This window comes from Lissotriton vulgaris, chromosome 9 (genome assembly GCF_964263255.1).
Source record: "Lissotriton vulgaris chromosome 9, aLisVul1.2, whole genome shotgun sequence".
Lineage (NCBI taxonomy): Eukaryota > Metazoa > Chordata > Amphibia > Caudata > Salamandridae > Lissotriton > Lissotriton vulgaris.
Window position 1 is genome coordinate 1,214,424,198 of NC_141697.1, and position 23,114 is coordinate 1,214,447,311.

Here is a 23,114-nt window from a genome sequence, read left to right on the forward strand (position 1 = left end):
TCATTGAAGGAAGCAATTGCCAGCCATTGTGGAGGGAGTGGTGAATACTGCTGGCTGGGTTAAAGAGATGAAAACCCATAAGACTGCAAATGATGACATTCCTACTCCCAATAGCATTCATGAGGTGTCACATAAAGAGGTTCAACAAGATTCAGTAGAGAACATTTGTAAAGTGACTCATGGTACAAGGGTTACGGTTCCTTCTGAGTGTTCAAAAATGAAATGCTATTGTTGTGGAAGTGTGGAATTAAAGGACACTATGACAAGATTTGTAGATCTGGGGGGAAGGTGCGTACTGTGGAGTGCGTAGAAAATATAAAAGACAATCCGAGAACAGTGGTGTTGAATGTGAGAAGTGAAGGTGTAGTAGATACTGATCCTATAAGCATGCCTGGGTGTGAAGTTGAGATTGGGGGTAAGCTGTTTATAGTTTTGACCGATGCGGATTCCCCCAATACAATGGTTGGTAATGAATTGTGGGACAAGACGTTTCCGGATATTCAACTCTGTCCTCCAGACATTAATCCAGTAAGCTATGGAGGTACACACATTGATGTGGCTGGATATGCAGTAATGAGAATACTTTTCAAGAACAGAGAAACTATTGGTAAAATATATGTGACCAAGCGTGGGGAAAACCTCTTAGGGTGGAGGCATCAACGAGATTTGGGTATAATACTCAACCCAAATGCACGCAATGCATCTGATCAAGTCAAGTTGGTTGATGAATGTAGGAGTGGAAGTAATTTCTTTAATGAGTTTCCGCAAGTGTTCTGTGATAAGCTTGCTTTGCTGAAAGACTTTGAATACCAAATTATAGTAAAGAAGGAAGCTGAACCGTGTGTGCACAAGGTGAGAAAAGTTCCCAATATGATGTTGGGACCACTGAAGGATGAACTTGACAGGCTTGTAGCTCTGAATGTTATCGAGAAGATGGAATCCTCAGAATGATTGGCACCGGTGGTTTTGACACCCAAGGATGGTGGTAAAAGCATCAGGATGGTGTGTGGACTTGAGGAGCCTGAATAAATGGATATGGGTAGATCGCCAACCACTTCCCAATATTGCTGAATCCATTACCATGCTAGAGGGTGCTAAAAAAAATGTGCGTACTAGATCTATCCTCAGCGTATCATCAAGTAAGTCTGCACCAAGATTCTAGGCACTTAACATCTTTTGGACCCATTTAGGTGCCTATCACTTTATCAGAATGCCATTTGGACTTGCCTCTGTAGCTGCTTGTTTCCAACATGTTATGAAGATGGTTCTTTGAGAAAAGTCTAACATCTTATTCTTCCAAGATGATATTTTAATTTATGGGAAGGATGAAGCGGAGCACGATGGTGTATTGAAAGGTGTGCTGAGGAGATTATCTGACAAAGGTCTCACTGTAAATACGTTGAAATGTAAAATAGGTGTGAGGTCTGTTACATACTTGGGGCATGTCATTTCTGGGGAGGGTATCCAACCCAAACTGGAGTTGGCAAAAAGTATTGTCAACGCTCCTGCTTCCACTGACAAGGAGAAAGTAAGGTATTTTCTTGAATTTGCTGAGTTTTACTCAAAGTTCATGAAGGGCTTTTCTAATATTGTTGAACCCATTAGAATTTTACTCAAAAATGGTACCCAACTTGCTTGGTCCGAAGAGTGTTACATGGCTTTCAAGACAGTCAATCATGCTATTGGAGAGAAAACCAACCTTGGTCACTTCGACACCAAAAAGAAAACTGTCCTCACCACTGATGCCAGTCATGGAGGGCTTGGTATGGTTCTTACTCAACTAGATGGATGGGGGGGGGGAGAGAAGTTTGTCGCATTTGGGTCTAAAGCATTGAAGCAGGTTGAGCAAAAGTATTCCTGTATTGAGAGGGAGGCTCTTGCCATAACTTGGTTAGTCAGGCACTTTAAGTTCTACCTGTGAGGTATTCCATTCTTAGTAAGGACTGATCATCGTCCCTTAGTGTAAGTATTTTCCTGTAATGAAAGTGGGAGATTGACACCCAGTCTAATACGATGGAGCGAAGGTCTGGAAGAGTTCAATTGTCAAGTGCAATATTTTCCTGGTGTAGCGAATAAGGCTGCGGACTGTCTCTCTAGGTTGCCAAATAAAGGCAATTGTGAAATCTTTGATACAGAGCCTTCTGCAGTGAGTTGGGTTAAAGAACCTGCCATTACAAAAGATTAATGGGAAAAGACTAGAGCAGAAGATGTATAACTCCCTGTGGTTGTTGACTTTGTTGTTAAAGGCTGGCCTGATTGCAAAAACTTAGATTCTGATTTGAAGCCATTCTGGTCTGTGAGGGATGAGCTCATACGTGGAGAGAGTAGTGTTCTTCCCAGTGGGTTGAGGTCCAAAATAATTAACCTTGGTCACGAGGGACATTTAGGAAGAAGCCTCACCAAAATTCGAGTCCATGAGCCCATGAGAGATATTGGTGGCCAGGCATGGATCGTCAGGTGGAGGATGTGGTCAAAGAGATTTATCAATGTGCCTCTAATGAGAAGTCCTGTGTCACCGATTCTGCTCACACATCTCCGGTGAACATTTCACGTGAGTTTAGGACTAAGTTGGGATTAGACCTGATGGGTCTATTTGGACTACTGGGGCCCTCATAAAGATTTGTAATTTTGTTGGTGGATTACACGTCTAAGTGGGTTTGCACAAGATGTGTGAGCATTGTGAGCTCTAGGGAGGTTCTGGAGTTCCTCAAGGATGAGTTCGCAAGTGAGGGGGTTCCCAAGGTCCTAGTCACTGACAATGGGGTACAGTTCACCTCACAGGAGATGCAGGAATTTCTGAAGGACTTTGGAATCACCCATCAGAAAACACCCCTTTATGCACCACAGGCCAATGGTCTTGGAGAACCCATGAATAGGGTGGTTAAGGCTTGTGTTCCGAGAGCCCTAGAGACAAGAGTTCCACTTAAAGAAGTTCTGAGAGATACCTGGTGGGCACATTGCACTATTCGCAATTGCATCATGAAAAGCTCCCCTTTGGAAATATTAAGGGGCAGACTGGCCTTGACAAAATTGCATCCTGGGTGGTTGCCATTAAAGAAGGGTGTTAGTTTGGATAAAGAGGAGGTGGGTGCCAGGATGGAGTCATATCAAAAGAAGTACAAGGATATCTATGATTTGAAGAAATCAATAAAATACCGGAAATGGAGTGTTGGTGACTGGGTTTTAGTGAAGAACCCCAGGTGTCAGAGGAAGGGTGTCATTGAATTTATGGGCCCTTTTGTCATATATTCCATCAGGAGGAGTGTAGTGACAGTCCACACTGGAGGTATGTGGAGTAGGTCTCGTCTTGTGAAGTACTATGGAGACAGGTTACCGCATCCCACCTGTTCTGGAGCTAATTTGCTAGGAACCAACTTGCCCAGAGAAAGCTTGCCTTCCCATCCTCCCGCAAGAAGTTTTCTTCCAGGTCTCACCGTTCTGAATATTTCAAAGATTATGTGATGCACCAGATGCTTTTGTTCTTGTTCTCATCCCTCCTTATTGCTTTTGCATTGAACTTTTGTTCTTTCATTCCCTTTCCATGTCCTTATTTTACTTGTAACATGTTTTCTCTTTTATTCACCCAGTTCATTTTCTCTTCCAGGTTTTTAGGTATTATGAGTAAGAGGAATGTGCTGTATTGACTTCCTTGTTTCTTTATAGTGCTGCATTGTAGCTCATGTCAGGATTGTTCCTAGTCTCTCTGGTGATGATTTGATCATGGCAGTTGGAGACTGGGGGCTTACTGCCTGGCAGCTGAAGTTGGTGGTGTAACGCAGTTACTAATAAACAAATATGACTTTTTACAACGGGAGTTATTACTTCGCATGCCATTACAACACGGTTGTTACAACGACTGCGTTATTACCACCCAAAGCCCTTAGTATGCAAGTCCTTACATTGACTTGCAGAAGATGGCGCGCTGATACAGAGTTGGAGTCACCACAACGAAGGGAGAATAGTGATATAAGCTCAACCATAAAATATGTACTCTGCCATTTGTGTAATCAAGACGCAGTTCCAAATGTGTGACCTACTTGTCCGCTGTGTCTGCTGGTGGAGTACGTCAACGAGAAAGGAGTACTGAGAGCTTTGCTCGCGGATTCTGTGGTCATCGAAGGGGGCTGCCAAGGTTGCGGGCCTCAGGCTTGGAGCTTGCACTGCCACGCGGTGGGCCCTCCGTGACACACGCCGATGTTGGCAGGTGAGCAGTGAGGCCTGGGTGCGCAGGGGCGGGCAAGACTGGTTCGGGGACTGGCGGCCAGGGATGCACCAGGCGCACAGGAGCGCAGGCACTACCACTCATGGCATGGGCCTCGAAGGGGGGGGGGAGGTGGTTAAGGTGCCATCCTGGCAGACACATTGGCCATTCCGGAAGAGAATCACGCCAGGGCTATGTGATTTTTATTCACACTCCTACGCTAGCCTGGCGTATGCCAAGCCAGCCCACTCCGCACACGCTGACAAGGGGGACATAACAAACTACATTTCCGTGATCTTCCCCACTGGCTGGGGTGACATGGTTGCGTCCACTGTCCACTACACTACCAGCCGTGTATGTCGACATGGATATGTCTGTGGTCTGCATGCTGCGGTCTGTCCAGCACATCCATGCCACACTTGGCATTGTGTACATCGTCATTCATAGGTCACTTACCTCCTTCACACATGCCTGGTTCCCTCCTGTCCCCACATTCTGCTAATGTGTGGCTGAGGTGCCATGTCGTTGGCACGTGTACATGGCTAGCCCAAGTTACCACAGCAAGTTGTGCGGTTGTGTGTGGTAGGTGGGCATGTTGTTTGGCATGCTGTATTTGAGTTTGTAAAGTGTGCATTCTGAGAGTTGTGAGTTGCACAATTGTGGAGTTGAGTTGTGTGGTGTGTTCATTTGGCACTTACCAACGAGCAGTGCATTTCCGTAGGTGCCATCCTGGAAGCTCTGGTTGATGATGGACTGTTGGAAGATGTAGGAATCATGCACACTGCCTGGGTAGTTGGCGATGACTTTGGTGAAGAGTCCCCGGTGGTCCACTATTGCCTGCACACTGATAGAATGCATGTGCTTTCTGTTGAGGTAATTGTGTGCAGTTTCAGCAGGGGCACAAGTAGGATATGTGTGCAGTCTATTGCCCCCAATAAAAGCAGGAAGCCAGCTATGGCATAGAAGCATGGCTTGGTCTCCAGTTGTTCCTGCGCAGTGTAGGGGGAAGTATAGGTACTGGGGGTACCAAGCTGATGATGGCATCCAGGACAGTTGTGATGAACTTTGATAGGGCTGGCAGTGAGACTCTTCAGACTCTGGCGGTTGTTGATTGGAAGGTACCAGAGGCCAACAGGTGCAGCACAGCCAGCAGCTCTGTCTGCGGAGGGGTGTTGGTTGTCTGCTGTGTTGGGGAGGTGGGGTGTCAGTCAGTGTTGTGGCCCTGTTGGGGCTCCGAGCTGCATGATCAGTAGCTCCATGGCAGCTGTTAATCTTCTAGTGTGGCTCTGGGCTGGGCTCCCTTTTCTGGTGCAGGATGTCGTCCGACTTTACGCCAGGTCAGAGCAGGTGTTAAATCCTTGCTGCTAACATGCCTTATCACAGGTTTTGTGATCTTATCCCAGATCTGGCTGTTCGTTGAGAATGTTGCAGTGTGGTGTTGTCCCTGGTTTTTGCACGGGAACGCCCACTCTCATTCGAGATAGTTGCCGGGGTCATCTGTGGCGATGTTTCTCACAGCTAAACTGCTGATATGGGCTGTTAGCACCAGCTTGTGAATGGGGCGATAAATTTATCGCCACTTTGGCTGCAATAAAGTGTCGATAACTCAGCGATAAGTCCTTGAGAATATGCCACTTAATGTGCAGCCACCACTCCTCCACCCTCGATGTCACAGGAGCTCCACTCCACCCTAACTTAACCTAGCTTAGGACTCCTAACTTTACTACTTTTAAACTGAGAAAAATCCTAAATTTAGGACTTTCAGTATTCACAGAAGGCATTTAGGAGTCCTAAAGTTAGGACTCCTAACTTCTGTGAATACCGAAATGAGTAAGTGCCTTCAGTGAATACCAAAATGAGTAAGTGCCTTTTGTGAATACCAAAATGGGTGTAAGTTTAGGATTTTGTCTTAAGTTAGTTCTGTGAGTCCCAAGGTTAAGCACTGCTGCCTTAGACTGTCCCGGAGGCACAGAACAGGCCAGCACTGCAGGCTCAACACTGCTAGTGTTTCCTCTCCTAGGCCTCACTAGGTCTAGGCATGCCTGCTCGATGACAAAGGGCTTAATCAAGTCCTCACGGCCAGAAATGAACAAGGGGCGCCTATCATCTCAAACTCTACTGCTATTGTCCACATCACAGACTCTTTACCAAAACCACACTTAAAAAAAAAAAGCTATAACCCAAAATGCAAGGCCTACACCCCACCAGGCAGGATCAAAATATCTCCAGTGAAAGGTCAATCCCGGTCTGAGCTTGACTCACAACCTGCTCTGACCTCTTTCTAAACCCTTGTCGCCTAGCCCGTCCCAGTTGAAATGAGAGTTACTACTTCATCTAACATTAATCATTATACACAAATGGTCAAGTAATATTCATCTAACATTAATCATTATACACAAATGGTCAAGTAATATTCATAATGTAAAAGCGTAAAGTGCACAAGGCAAGCAGGAGCTAGAAAACGCAGGTTTCTTTCTTAAAATGAGACATGATAAACATTTCATCTAAAAATTGATTGCTCGTACATAATAAGCAAGATAAACACCAGCTCTGGCCTTGAGTAAAGACATAATAAACACTGCATCTAAAAATTGATACAATGTGCAAAAAAAGGGCCAGTAACTCTTCATGTTGTAAGAGCATAAAGGGCATTGTGCTGCTTAGGGCGATCAATCAATCAATACATTTGTAGAGCGCGCTACTCACCCGTGAGGGTATCAAGGCGCTGCTGGGAGGGGGGTGCCACTACTGCTCTAATAACCAGGTCTTGAGGTGTCTCCTGAAGGGGAGATGGTCCTGGGTCAGTCGTAGGTGTGCGGGAAGGGAGTTCCACGTCTTGGCAGCCAGGTAAGAAAATGATCTTCCTCCGGTGGTGGTTCTGCGAATCCGTGGGACGAGGGCAAGGCTGGTGGAGCGGAGCTAGCGGGTGGGAGTGTAGAACGAGAGGTGGTTGTTGAGGTATTCGGGGCCCATGTTGTGGAGTGCTTTGTGGGCGAGCAGCCTGAACGTGATCCTCTTGCTGACGGGGAACCAGTGCAGGCTTCTCAGGTGAGCGGATATGTGGTTGTGGCGGGGGATGTCGAGGTTGAGTCGTGCGGAGGCGTTCTGTATGCGCTGAAGCCGTTTCTGAAGTTTGGCTGTCGTTCCTGCGTATAGAGCCTTTCCTTGGATCCCAGTGTTGAAGAGGCAGGTTGTTAGGGTGCGGTGGCAGACGGTGTCAAAGGCTGCCGAGAGGTCCAGGAGGATGAGAGCGGCGGTCTCTCCGTTGTCCATCAGGGTCCTGATGTCGTCGGTGGCTGCGATGAGGGCGGTCTCGTGCTGTGGTTGGCTCAGAATCCGGACTGGGATGGGTCGAACGAGTGGTTTGCTTCGAGGAATGCAGTCAGCCGTTTATTGACGGTCTTCTCGATGACTTTGGCAGGGAAGGGGAGAAGAGAGATGGGGCGGAAGTTTTTGAGGTCTTTGGGGTCCGCTGTTCATTTCTTCAGAAGGGCGTTGATTTCTGCGTGTTTCCAGCTTCCAGGAAGGTGCCCGATGTGAAGGAGCTGTTAATGATGCTCCGGAGGTGGGGTGTGATGATGGGGTCGGCTTTGTTGAAGATATGATGAGGGCATGGGTCGGCGGGCGATCCGGAGTGGATGGTGTTCATGATGCAGTGCTGATGGGCGTCCATGCGCTGAGACTGGTGGTGGGGACGTTGGTTTGGTGGCTGGGGGCGGAGTCTGAGGTCTGAAGCAGTCGTGTATGTCTGCGATCTTGGGGTGGAAGAAAGCGGCGAGGGAGTTGCAGAGGTCTTGCGACGGTGTGATGTTGTTGTTGCTGGCGTTGGGGTTGGAGAGCTCTTTGACTATACTAAAGAGTTCCTTGCTGTTGTGGGAGTTGTTGTCCAGCCGCTCTTTGAATGATATCCTTTTGGTGGTGCGTATCATCTGGTGGTATTCGTGGGTGGCGCTCGAGGGCTGTCATGTTTTCTGATGTCCACTTGTGGCTCCAGGCTTTTTCGAGGGTGCGGCAAGATTTCTTTGCGATTTTGAGGGAGTCTGTGGACCAGGAGGTTTTTCTGTTGCTGGTCTTGCCTGGGGGTTTCTCCAGTGGAGCGAGGTCGTCGGCGCAGTTGGTGATCCACTGTGTGAGGTTGTCTGCTGCGTCGTTGGTGTCGGCATGTGTGTTCTGGTTTAGCGATGTGGTCAGCTGGTCAGTGGTGACTCTGCTCCAGCACCTGCGGGGGATCTGTGGCATGCGGTGGTGGGATGTGTTCTTCTTGAAGGTGAAGTGGATGCAGCTGTGGTCGGCCCAGTGTAGTCCGGTGGAGTGGCTGAAGGCAACCACCCCCTTTTGTACCGCAATGTGGCTATCACTTTGGCCTTCCCCTTTTTTGCTCCTCTTGTAATCAGTTAGCTAGCCTAATTATGTTAAAAGTGCATAAGTATAAAAAGGTGCAGTGTGCCATATAGGAGAACCATGCAAATTAGATTATAAGCGTCAACAAGGCATTCTTATTCATAACTTTATAGACGTCCTTCAGGAACTTCAGAAATCTAGCGGGTAACTGGGCATGTGTCCCATTTAGACATGTTGCTATTGCATTTTGACATTGCCTGATTCTTAAAAGCTAAATGCAGGAGTTAACCAATAATGCCTCAAGTCATTCAATTTGTTACGGGAAACAGCATTTACAATGCTGTTTTTACAACGAAGTACCATACAACGCGGTCGTTAGAACGACCGCGTTGTTAGTACACAATACCTTTACATCGCAAGTCATTAGATCGACTTGCTGCAGGGGGCGCTAAGGTATTGGAAATAAAATCCAACACCTTCCCTACTGTTGCACAAACTGGAGTAGGAATAGTAAATAATATTATTCCTAAGTCCAGCGCGCCCCCTACAGCAAGTTGTTGTAATGACTTGCAAAGTAAGGGTATTTCGTTGTAACAACCACATTGTAAAAGTACGCGTTGTGATAGCATGAGATGTAACATGTTATATTCTTTTGTTACACAAACAAACTACAAGCAACAAAGATTAGTGTCTAATTACACAGCCTACAATCCTTCTGCATTTAACTTAAATTTATTATCCAGTACCTACTATTAGCCAGTACCTACTATTAGCCGTATTGACCAAGAAAAACAAAATTCAGTCATCCAAAGATTACTGATAAATGGATGTTCTCGTCTCATGCTTGTCATAAGTTAAGGTATGGCCTAAGGTCAAAATGTAAAGTGAAGACCTCTGGATTCTTGTTCCATTTTGGTGAGGAGCTACGGGCATCTGTTTCTTAGCATTAAATAAAAGTACTCCAAGGAAAGAGAAAATTGTACCTGGTGTGATCTTGTGGTCTGCAGTGATGGTTGGTGCAAGTAAGAGTGGTGGTAAGTGGGACGGGGGAGGAGGTCAACAAATGACGAGAAAAAGAAATTACTTACCTTGCACTCGCCGCATCAATAACTTGGTGATGCAACGAGCTCATGGGAAGTGTATTTCTCTTTTTTTCTCTGATTTTCATCTGTCGACTCCCCACCGCTCTTCTTGGCACCGGCCGTCACTAGTGGTCCTGCCACTTAAGCTGATTCAATATTAATAAAGATGGCAGGCGTGCTTAGAATTATAAACATATAAATATTAAAGGAAAGGGAGGTCCAGGAATGGACAGGCTTGGAACCTAATTCCCTTCTTCCTCCACCCCTCCCCCATCTCACTCCTTATGTTGACCCTGACTTTCTTCCATCTCTACATTCCACTCTCACAACATTGTTTCTGAAGATGTGTTCATGCTGTTTCTACATCCAGGGTAATTTTGGCAGCTCACAACACAGACATAATGCTCAATGATGCAGCTACATCAAAGAGGGAGGTTTAACAAGGTGAGTGTGTTCTCAAAAACATTGCCTGAAGACCAGGAGACAGATCAAAGGATGGTTCCCAATTTACAGGCCTGTCAACCATGCCTATCCAATGAAGTAAACCTACTTTCTTTCCATGCTCTAGCAAAAGAGAGGAACTTGGATGCCAAGAACAGAGAAGGTTTGATTCAGCATGCCAAAAAGCAAGGTAGAGTGCTCCACCACTTTAAAGGCCTAGTGATCTACATATTTAGTTACCTCCACCAACCTTTGAAGAGAGCATCAGATATATTTTGTGCCCATAAGATCCAACAAATAATGTAGATAGGCATAGTCCAGCCCACAAGAATCCTTTCTCACAGGGTTGACTCCAGGTTGTGCCAAGTGGAGCAGTTAGACCGGGGAAGATCAATGCCATTTCAACATGTACACATTTCTTAAGATGCTTTCTCTTCCACGCAATTACTTTTGACACACATTCACTTACATGACAGTGTAGGATTAATTTCTCTGAAACCACATTGCTTATAAAACCGCATTATCACAACACCTTGAACATTTCGTACAAGGCCTCGGCGCAATGTGAAATTGTTATTTTTTATTACGTCCATGAGGCGACATTGCTATCAGAGAGACATTAAACATGGTCAGCTCAGCTGGAGCATCGACATGGAAGAATGAATACTATTATAAATACAAACGTATTTCCATGCTCAAATCAGAGGAGCACTCTGCGGTCACTGTGAGGTCATCGCTGTGTCTGGTTTTCAGCTCAGCTGGTTCCTGTTTTCCTTCTGAGAGGAGGGATGTTCAGTCTGTGACCAAGATGGGGACCTGCATACCTTGCCTTCAGGCAAAGAGAGGGGGGAGGGTGCAGGGATAGATCATCCAAGAGGGGATTCTTAGAACACTCACCCTAGAAAACTGGGTTAAGAAATGCATAGTAGGAGTACACTCTACCCAGTACTTATATGCCAGCAAATATATATACAGTTTTAGCATGAGTGTGGAATTTATTCTGTTTTCTGTCCTTATATTGCAGATCACTTTTATCTGCTTATGTCGATTGATCATTGTAGCACATATATTTTATACAAGAATCACAATGGTTCAATAAATATTGAAAACTCCCCTTGGTGTATTTCTTGTATATCTCTCCGAGAGCTCGAGCGGCAGAGCGAAACATTTATAGATCTGTTACCACGATTCCTTAGGGCACAGCTTTCCAAACTTGTCATGTTGGTGACACACCTTTCTGTTAAAAAAATTTTAGGGACACGGTAACTCGCGCAAGCGCGCCCGAACTACCTAAATTACTACACCTCCGAGATTGGCGACATACTAGTTAAATAACCTAGCATCAGGGAAAGGATACAAACTACGCCTCTAAGATTGGAGCCATATTAATTATATGCCATCAGCGTTTTAAAATGTCCAAAACATTTCTAAATCTCACTACTTACTTACAGAGTGAGTGCCTGGGATGGTAGGGTAGAGGTGGCTCCGATGCCACTGTGTTTATCAGGGGTGCAAGGGGCCCAGTCCCTTCTATTTTTATCTAAACAGGTTTATATTATGCTCGGTGCAATAACCAAGGCACAGTGAAACAGTACTGTTGAAGTTCGTAGTGCAGAAAATAATCCACCTCCAGTACAGAACCAAGGAGTTAATAGTGACAGAAATCACAGGAAATCAACATTGCACATTATAACCATTGAACAACAAAGAAATACCAAATGGCCCAGTCCAACCTTAATGTAGCTATCTTTTATCTCCCAGGGCAGGGGACAGGGTCTCATATTCTTTGCTGGTATTAGGACCTTGGGCAACCTTGCTACGACACAGCAGCCAACATTGCACCAAATCCATTAATCTCGCTGAACAAGGCCTCTTCGCTTCGGTAGGAAATGATGGTCCAGGTATAAATGTACCCTACACCAACAAAATACATACAACACTCTCCTTAGCAACATTATGTAAACCACAAAGTACAAAACCAAAGTACTTGCCCACTCGATGTCACATGAACAGCACATTAGCCCTTACCAACATTTGTATTAGAACATACAATTAATATGGTTCCAATCTTAGAGGCGTAAATTGTATCCCTTCCCTGGTGCTAAGTTACTTAACTAGTATGGCGCCAATCTCGGAGGTGTAGTAACTACACCTCCGAGATTGCCGCCATACTAGTTAAGTAACTTAGCACCAGGGAAGGGATACAAACTATGCCTCTAAGATTGGAACCATATTAATTGTATTCTACCACCATTTTAAAATGCCCAAAACATTTGGATTAAATTCAAAAACTATTCGGTAGCATTGTAGCAACCATAAAAGTAAGTCACAATAGGATTAAACAAATAAAATTCGGGATTCCATCAAGTAAAATGCATATAAAGTAAATGCAGACTAGCACAGTGCCAAATAATAGCAGCATATTTATCTAAGCATTGAGCAACTTGCACGCCTAGCAGCTTTTAAACGAGCTCAGCTCGTCATGAGGCACACTGGAGCTGTGCTTATGACGTGCTGAGCTCTTCATGAACAATGGGAATAGAGATCAATCAGCACAGGAGGGGAATTGCCTTAGCAGCCAAGGTATTAAAAATGAACCAATATAAAAAATCACTTCCTCGTTATTTAAAAGCAATAAGCATCTAAAAGCAGGTCTGCATTGGGTGAGGTTGTTGCAATACTTCTTTAGGATTGGAATTAAGAAGAGTCTAGTATAGCATTTATAACCAATATAACTCTCACTACTGTCTAACCGAGTGTTGTGCCTGGGATGGTGGGGTAGAGGCGGCTCCGATTTATATATAGCGCGCTTATACCGACAGATGGTTACCTTGAACCATTAGAACAGGGCTTTCTATTTTTCATTCACTATCTTCACCCATATATTACCAAGTACACCAAGCCCTTAGTGACACGGGTTCGCGTTTATATTCCAACACTTTCGACGGGAACTGTCACCGGTTGCATTTAACAACCCATATATTACCTGGTAAACAAGCTCATATTGGCATTTGTTCGTGTTAATATTCCAACATCTTCGAAATGGATTCGTTAGCGGTTGTAATTAGTCTCTAACGTCAGGTACTCGTGCAGTCTATTCGACACTGACGTGAGCAGTATATACGTGGTTTCAGGACGGGTTCCCCAGCGGTCTACAGCGCCACAACGCCTCAGGGCAGCAGTGCGCTTTACAAGACACATACATTTACATTTATACGTGGTTTCACTTGTGGCCTTAGTCCGTAAGAACACGTGATTAGACTATCCAGGTCGGTTACCGTACTTCGAAGCCACACGTGAACCATATTTCTTATCGGCTGTTTGAATTTATTTTCGACCTTGTAATTGGTCCTCAAGCACTTCCTGCCAATTTATAAAGAGCAAGACGTTAGGGTGCTCGGTTCACATCGGTTTTCACGGAGCTTCCTTGAGCCAGTAATTTTCGGTCGGAAGGCTGTTTACATCGTTTCTTGATCAAGGTGAATGACGCTACAGAGCGCTTCTGTTGTATACGGCTGTTCCTTCATTTTCTCGTCACATAATTACATGCAGATTGGAGTATTAAGCGACGACTCCCGATCTCTTACAGGGAAACATCATTAAAGCAAATCTCAGCGGCAGCCTTTATTTACTCCCAACATAAAAAAAAATTGTGGCGGTTATTTTCAAGCAGCAAAGACTTAATCGTTCTCGAGTCAGGTAACTAATCATGTATGTCGATCCTGTATCGCAACCAGCCGAATAGGATTTAATATAAGATTAGTGAATATATTTAACTAATTTTTGAACACATGTATTCCTTGGGTAAAGAATCCTGAACTCTCTAGTTCAACCGCCCATCCTCTTCTTTACGAATCCAGGAATCTGGCTTTGCAATCTATCCAGAACTCCCATTTGTAAGTAATATATGTAGCCATAACTGTTTATAGTAAACCACTTCATTAGTTACCCAACCTTATGGTTCTTACAACATTTTGTTTGTATGTTTATTGTATTCTATCCAGGAGGAGTTTCTTATATTTCTTCGTCGACATTATACATATAGGGGCCTGTTTGTTTTTATAAAACGCATACACGAACAGACACCATGAAATCGATCCTATTAGTAAGTGTTTTATTTTAATTTTATCTATTACAGAAATGTGACCCTAGATCCTTCAATGGTGCCATATAGGGCGAGGTCTATTATCTGTGTTCAGACAGAAAGTGGTTCCACATATGTACAATAAACTGAACAACTGTAAAACAGACCATTACTGTTCGGAACAGAAGAACCAGTATAACATATAGTCTTTCCATGCACTAAGTAAACGCCCTTTCTTAAGGATAAAATACAAATAGATCAGCTTCTTCCCTCATTGTTTTATCATCCACAGGTATAGGCTACATAAATAGCAGCTATAGCTTCTGATCATTTACCCAGACCTCCTTCTACTCGCTTTTAACAATAGGCATCTTCTCAATTATAGATAAAATCCTCATACATCTGCATGGAACTCTAATTTATGCATTGTGACATGCCAACGAGCTGAAACCACAGTATATACCTGTTTGCCATCTTTATTATGGTAAGATCATTCATCCCATATATACTTCCAAAATAGTAATGTGTTATAAGGATTAGGATGATTGAACTGGTCGGTTTTAACAGGATATTGTATAATTTGATGTAAATATTTGTAGATATGAATGTATTGTATTTTTTTTAGATATTTGTATATAAATGTACATATTTGTGAAAAAAAACGTTCCACCTTTTTCTTCTATTCTAAATTATTCAGTGTGAGGCCATTACATTATCAAATTGAAAGCATTGTTATCTTAATAGTGTAATATATCAGGTTATCTATTGTGCAAGTGTGTGTATATATCAGTTCTGTTCTTTTAGTGAATACCGGTATTTATCAATAGGTTCTGTTAGAGAGGCATTCATTTTGTATAATTTACATTCATGTCATGTGTTTTATAGAGTAGTGGACAGCTACCTGATGAAGGCTGTGTGCCAAAACACGCGTTGTAAGACATCTGCCGCACTGCCCGAATCAACGCTTTCATCTACTGTCTGGATTTGTATATAGTTTTGATTATGTATACATTTATCCACAGGTAATTTTCTTTTGATTTTCAAATGCACTTTTGTATCATTGTTTCATCTATTCAAACATGAACTTAGTATAAGTCAAGAAAAAGAAAAAATAATTTAAATAAACTAATCAAAATAAGTACATTAAAAATTATTTTTTGGCGATCAGGTTGTTGTAGAGTACTTATCTAATATATGTCTACAATTGAGTCATAGAAGGGTATTCTTTCAGCTAACAATTATTTATTACCTTTTCTAGCTATAACTTCCTTTCCATTGTCCGATGTCGCTGTGTCACAACAAGGCTGCTTGCTCAGGGCAGAGCCTTGAGCAGATTCGTACCACTCCCGAAGGTGGGGAGATGGAAGGTCAATACTTCCACTGGCCTCTCCCTGTATCCAGGCCGCTGAGACCGCCGCTGAATCAAGCTCCTGACCACGAGGCTCCGCTCCACTGCTGCTCCGCCTTGCACATCACAAACACTGAGTGAGGCTGGAGTCGCATAACGCATTCCCTTAATATCGGCCCCTAATGCCATTGCATTGCGCGACACAGTAACGTGTTGCGCCACCCAGTTTGGAAAGCTGTGCCTGAGGGGATCAGGGTTGTCATGATCGGAGGATCCCCAAACCATTTGTTACCTTACTAGGCTTCGGGGTACGTATGATGGCACTGAGCTAACTGGCAATGGTATAACGAAAGTTGAGGGAGCCCCCTGCAAGGTACTCAGAAGGGCCCGCTCCTGATTTGATCCGGAGCGCTCAGGCATGAGTAGTGCTGAGGGGCCGCCCCACACCACAGGATTTGCAGGGTCTTATGTTACACACCTGTAACTAAGGTATACGCTGTTGGCATAGTTGAGCTTTGAGATTAAGAGTGAGGCTAGATTGGAGATTTTTTAGGTATTCAGAGTATGGAAAGATGTGGTGCAGTGTTTTTATTGTATAAAAGGTGGCCATGTGAGCTAGTTAACTTTATATCAAGTTTAGTTCTGGACCTACACCTAGGTTTCTTCCCCTCTCTCTCTCAATAGCGTCAAGAGCCTCTACCTCCTTGGGCAATATGGCGGTAGTGCCAAATGTCTCTAAGTCCAGAAGCAATAAGGCAGCTACTTAGACCATATCATTTGAGGTATGTCATCGAATATGGATAAAAGGTTTGACTGGGAGTTTGAGTGGTCTGATTAGACAGTCATTTTCCTAAATAAGCGCGTCCCCAGTAAACTTCTAAAGTTGAGTAAAAACTCCTCTTTCAAATATTTTACCTAAGAATGGGCCATTGTATATTGGTTCGCCTAATCATGGTTGTTTTTCCTCGAGTGGTCTGATGTAGATTTTCTACATGGATTATATATTTTTATTTTATTTATAGTGCTTTATACAGCACGAACCTGACCCCGTGGGGAATCAGAGCGCTTCACATTAAAACCATATATACTTTGTTTCTATTGTACATTTCCCACCAATACAGAAACCGTAACATTAACTTTATTCAACAACAAAGACTCATGCACATTCATAGAAAGAAAGTCTTGCGGATCCCATTATTGCAAATTAGTTTGTTGGCATCATTGAATGTAAACCCCATAAAATATCAGGTGGGATTGGACCTTGGTACAAGATGTTAGTGTGTGAATTAAGCGGGAGTTCTTCTTATGATACTTGGGAGATGGAGTCGCTCCAGAGAATGCTCTGTGATATGTTTTTATCTTCTGGAACATCAGTGGCTTCAGTAGTAGATCTCTGGGGCTCCTGGAAGATCTGTTACCCCCTTGAAATATCCAGTTTCTCTGCTAGATACCTTGGTGTATTGAGGTGTAATTCTTGGTGTGTAATGAATGCTATTTTGAGTTCAATTCTGGCTTCGTATGGTAGCCAGTTCAAGGCCTTCATGTGAGTGGAGATGTGGTTGAATTTTTTGACCCTGTTATAAGCCATGTTGCTGCATTTAGGCAGGCTTTTAGAGGAGCCGATGTAATCTTGAGAAGCCCTGAAAATGCAGTGCATCAGTCTTCAATACTCCAGATTACTAATGCCTGGACTGCCATTTTGAGGTCTGCGGTTTCCATGAATGGTCTCAATTTCCTAATTTAATTCAAGTGAAAACAGTCATGCTTTGTTAATGTGGGCTTGCATGTTCAGGCTCTGATCAATAGTAAATCCTAGTGATTGGGTTGAATCCACCATGTTCGGGGTGCAGTGAAGTGCGGTGATGGAGCTGGTCCATTCGTTTACAGCGGTCACATTTTTTATGGGGGATAGGAGGAATGCTGTGTTTTCATGTTTAGTTTGAGCTGATTTTTGGTTAACTATAGCATTGTTGCCTTTGCCTCATTCATTGATTTGATTTGATTTCCTCCTTAGATGAAACCTTCACGTTAATCTGAGTATCAGGATACATGTGGAAAGATGTTGGCAAGGCGCAGTATACCTGCTAGTTGTTCCATGTATAGGTTGAATAGTGAATGAGAGAGGGTTGAGCCTTGTGAAACTCCAATCTGAGTGGGGGAGAAGCGGACAGGAAAGAACCTAGTTCTAGTGACTTAAGACACTTCTCGTTTCCTCCCCTGCACAAGTTGTTCAAACAATATTTTAAAGATTTTTGTAGGTGCTGGGTTTGAAGGTTATCAAGATGGTCTGCCTGAAATGAGCTCATATAATTATTTGTACAGAGAGTACTGGAATTTTTAGGTGGTGGAAGACTGGTGTTCCTCTTTGTAGTGGCTGGATCATGTTTAGTGGGAGTGTTAGTTTAGTTCTCCTTAAGGTTATTTTCTACCTTTTGAAATCTGTTCCATGGAAACTATCGTCACAGAAGGCTTGCAATTGAGGTGTTTCTGCGTTTGACTGTGGTACCCTGCTATAATCTTGTGAAGTTGCTTATATCTGCAGTCTGCTTTAATTCTGCATATGCATTATGGTCTTTTGTGGTACTTCTGTTTTGTAGGCTGTTCTACTGGTGAAGCTTAAGGTAGGCTTTTTCACCCCTTGCTTTTCTCCACTTGCAGTATACTCAGTTGTGTTAGCATTAAAGAAACAATTATATTAACCCTTTCGATGCTCATGACGAGCTCAGCTCGTCATGATGCACGGGTGAGCTGTGCTGATGACGAGCTGAGCTCGTCATGAAACAATGGGTGCCACAAAATCACAGCACAGGACGGGAAAACGCCTAGCAGCCAAGGTGTTAATGCAGTTGGTTTTCTTCTAGTGGTTAACTCTAGATTCGTTCCCATGTATTTAACCCTAGTTTCATTCCTGTAGGTTTTTTGGAAGCAGTAATGCACAAATACTAGTTACTTTATTGACCAGTTCTGGAAGCTATGTCGAGGGCTTCATTTAGCCAAGCATCTTCCTAGGGACAAGAGAGTTAGCAACAAGCCTGCTTATGCAGGACGCCTACCTGTTGGGCTGTCAGGTGAGATAGTTGCTTTACAACGTGTAGGCAGAAGGTGTGTAAGAGTAGAGAAAACCATTTATGGTACAGTCAGTCTGGAAGAATGAACTTTTCTTCACAGGACACAGATTACCGTGAAATGCAGTGTATTCTCCTCCAACTATAATAAAACAGTGGTTATCACAGCCAGAAACAGACAATGTGCAGTGTATTTATATATATTTCCCTGAATGTACCATCATTCTTTTTCTGAAGGCTACGAATAGAAAGCACGAAAAAGGGGATTATTAGTTGGAGGGGATGCGAGTCTTCATCAAGTAACAGTCACACTTATGTACCAGGTCCAGTTAGTTCTCAATAATTTAAACCTGAGCTGTATAACGCATTTATCAATATTAAAACCTTTAAAAGTAGACAACACAATAAAAAAATCCCACAAATTTATAGAAACAGAATAAAATTTAAGGAACAAATGGACAGCAAAACAATAAAAATCAGATGTAGGGATTAGGAAATTTTAAAATGTTTTCCATCAAAATAGCGCCAAGCACCAATCAAGGTAATCTGGTTGTGTTAAACCAGGTCCAAGTCAAAACATAGAGCAGTCAGCTCTGCCAATCTGATACAGGGATACGTCTCGGTGGAAAGTTTACCTTCTAATTTAGAACATTTGCCTAAAAAAAAAAAGAGCATCGCCATTGGGTCATCTGTGGCTCTAGCTGCAGGATGGGAAGGTTTGACGATGGCATTCTGTTAAAGTGCAGGTCCAGCGGGAAACTTGGTGAGGTGATCGCCAACAGTGGGATGGACTCGATGATGCTGCTCCAGTAAAGTGCGGATCCAGAGGGACACCTGGTGCAGTGAGTATCACCAGTTGAAAACTCTGAGAGGGCGATTTCCAAGGTTTATACCCAGGATGGTCTCATCCGCGGTCTGATGCGGTTGGCCTTGTTGAAGACCTACCTTCGGACATAGAAACTTTTCTGGAAGTCTAAACCATTTTAGCAGCGGAAACCGGCGAGTTGAATCTGACCACCAATTCAACATCAACACTTTGGTACCAGTCGCCGATGGTTCTCTGGAGGAAAAGTTCTGAATAACTTTCCAAGTGTCCAGTTTTGCAGGGGTCCAGGACCTTGTGAGCACCACTTGGGAATTGGGATGCACTCTCCCAGAAGTCACCAGCAGGGTAAGGGCAAATCCAGCTGGTAATGGTCAGCTTAGGTCTTGGAAAGTAGGCTTCTTGCAGTTTTTGGAGCCCTACAGCGCAACAGGTCAGCCAACTGATCCTTGGAGTCCATTTCTAAGGTCATGGGTACAAGTGAGAGCAAGTACGGCCCTTGGTGTTTCTATCCACAGGTTCAAGAACTGGTTCAGTACTACTTCTGTCTTTCACAGGTCTTGTGAAGAAGGTACCCAAGGAAGCCACATTTAAGCATAGCACTAGCTTGTGAGGTTACTCCCTGACCAATAGGGGGAAAAGTTCCCAAGGACTACCCTACCCACTTTGTCATCATATCCTAGGGGGTTGGCCCTAAACAATCTGACAGTGCACTGTTCTGCCGAAAACGGTAGAACCTTTCTCCATCCGGGCAGAACTAGGAGACACTCTCAAGGCATGTCTAGGGTAATGAGAAACTTCCCTTGCAAACCAGCTCAGAGACATGTTTTCCCCTACTGGGTTTGGTATCGTCCCGACTACCTGGATAATAAAACAGACAGGCCTGGGTGTGAGTTACGTCTGCCAGAGACAGAAGATGCCCATTTGAAGCTTGTGCAGTTGATGGGCATATTCCCCAGGTCACCCGGTAAGGTCAGCCCCCCACCCCCCTAATTTGATTTTAGCATTACGTTGGATTTAGTTTAATTTCAGTGTTTGACGTATTTTCCTGAAGTGAAGTGTATTATCTGCATAAAAATAATTTAGTGTTTTCTATGCACAGCCAGCCTTGCTTTAGTGAAAATACGGCTTTGGAGCATTGTTCACCGTAATGACACTAAATACATATGTCCTACTCTTAAACACTATGCACCCTGCCTTAGGGCTGGTAGGCCTACTTTAGGTATGACTTGCTACTTCTTATAAGGAAAGTTTAGAAATGGCAAAAGTGCAATTTTGACAATTTCAAGTGGTGGTTTTAAAACTGGTCAGCTAGGCTGCTGTGGCAGGCCTAGTCATGTTTTACGTGCCCACTTTGGTGGAGGCACTATGAGTGCTGCAGTCCACTAATTCCATTTAACTTACAGGCACCGTATACTAAGGACTTGCAGCTAAGTTGAATGTGGCAATCAGGGATATTAATCAATCCTGCAAGTTTATTATGGGTCAGAGCACATGCACTGGGGCCTTGTAAGCAGGTCAGACTGAACAGAGTTCAAAAACTATCTGCAACAGTTAAATAAACACGGTGTGATCATGCAAAAACAGGCATTTGCTTACAGCAAATATTATCCAAATTAATCACTGCCAAACTCAATTGCATTAATTTGGGTTAGAACTCTGGACCTTTGAACAAAATGCATATCGCTGGCAAATGTGTTAATCCATTGGCTCTTTAGTCAGCTTTCAGTGCTACTTTTGAATGTGGGGAGTGCTAAACAAATATGTATGTTCCTGTGCAAATGTAGTCACAACTGAGTAAAACTTGACTCAAGCCAAGTAAAAATAGGTTTACTTGCTATAAAATATTTCTATTTCTTCTTTACTGTGCCTCCATGAAAATCTTACCATTAAACAGAGGAGAAGGTAAGGTTCTGAGCTCAGTGTTCATTCTTCACTGTCTTTGCACACCTGTAACCTGGGTGGGCTGTACTTCTGCTCCAGTTGAAGCTGCTAGCAAGCGGCTTCTCAGAGCGATGGGAGAGCCCAGTGCAGTCTTCTGTAGACTTTGGGGTCCACAGCTGGAAACTACTGCCTCAGTAAGGTAGCAGCAGCTGCTGGTGTGAATCTACTCCAGTCTGCTACCAGAGGAAGCAACTTGCAGACCACACATGGGTACCACTTTTATACCCCTCTTATACAGCCAGCAGACCTCGTCATCGGTTCTGGAGATGCTTGCCCGAGGGTATGACAGAACTCTCCAGTGTTTAATGATGTGGTTTGTGTTCAGCTTGGACAACAAGCCAGCTGGGAAGAACTTCAGTGCCTATACAATAACATTTCAATACTACGCAATGCATTCAACCCATTGATTTAGTACATTTGGTGAATACCTCTGATAAACATAATTCTAGGTAATCAATTTTGTCAGCAACGTTTCAAAACAGGATTTTTTAATTCTGATTTCTTCACCGGCTTCCAAAAGTCATTTGCTTTTTGAATATTTTTGAAATAGCAAGTCTCCTGGTGCCAGACAGGACACTGCAGGAGCTTTAACCAACAAGTCAAATACATTTTCAGCCCACCTGTGGAGACACTTTGGTGGGAACAATGAGTGCATGTCAGGAGGAAATTCATAAGCCGCCACAGCCGAGCATTTAGTTCTCCATTTAATTTACATTTATTCATCACATTGTTACCCATTTGAAACTATTCAGAAAATAATATTGTATATGCTTCTGCACACAGCTTTTCTGTAAAAGTGCCCAGCATGTACAATGCAGGTCAACTCTTCCACAATGGCGCCGGACTCGAGATAAATATTCCTCATACTCTTTTCAGAGGTCTCCCTGATTACACCTTAGAAGCGGAGCCAAAACATTGCACTGCGTATACGGTTGTAGTCTGGAAGCTGCTCGACAGGACCTGGATTTGGAGAAAACAAAGCAAGGATTTAATAAAGTGTATTAACAAGAACAGTTCATAATATACATAAAAAACGCAAATTAAAGATACTAGTTAAACAAAAGTGTGCTGTTTTATACAGATGCCAAAATACTGAACCTTTGAGACACTAACCCAAATCTCTGCAGCTTTCAAAACAGTCCAGCATACACATTTTGAACATGTTCTATCACTGCTGGGAAGCGTTAATCTTTCATCCTTGCTTCCTAGATTCAGTCACCACTTCCAGTTCTCTCTGCATGCATCCAGCTACGTGAATTATGGCAGCGTGAAATCAGACATACGAAGGAAGTCAGTATAGCAACAACAAGCAGCTGTCATGTTGTGCAGTTTTGGAAGATCCTGACATTACAGAGTCCCCCACCCCCTTTTTTTTTTAAAACAAGAAAAAAAGTTTGAAAACTTCATGAACTGCAAATCCGGTGAAGTCTAAACATTAAAATAAATATGTTTGCACTGCCACCAAGTAAATTGTAGCCTGTTGTGAGTGAAGTGTGGACTGCTGCGGTCCATGCAGTAACAGGGTGCTGATGGTAGGAGCAGCAAGAATATGCCCCACTGCTGTCTATCTGAATGTTCAGACTTCAGCCTTTTGCAGTACTAGTCCAGTGCTAGGCATACTGCTGCTGTTCAGTGCCCCTCCTGGTAATTGTAAACAATGCAATGCACCCGATGGCTTCAGCAATCAGCACCTTTTCTTTCTGGCACACTTTCTTCTGATGGATACTTACTTCTACCTGCATATTCCTCACCTGTAGAACAGATTTCAGAGCAATACACTGCACC

General features: G+C 43.6%; 1 protein-coding gene across 1 annotated transcript in view; it reads right to left on the reverse strand.

The window, feature by feature from the left end:
* Positions 1 to 22,020: 22,020 nt before the first annotated feature.
* UQCRC1 (ubiquinol-cytochrome c reductase core protein 1) overlaps positions 22,021 to 23,114 on the reverse strand; it is an 83,753-nt gene continuing 82,659 nt past the window's right edge. Inside the window, exon 13 of the mRNA XM_086939310.1 lies at positions 22,021 to 22,289. Coding sequence (XP_086795436.1) covers positions 22,225 to 22,289 — 65 coding nt within the window. The 3' untranslated portion in view covers positions 22,021 to 22,224. The remainder of the gene's footprint in view (positions 22,290 to 23,114) is intronic.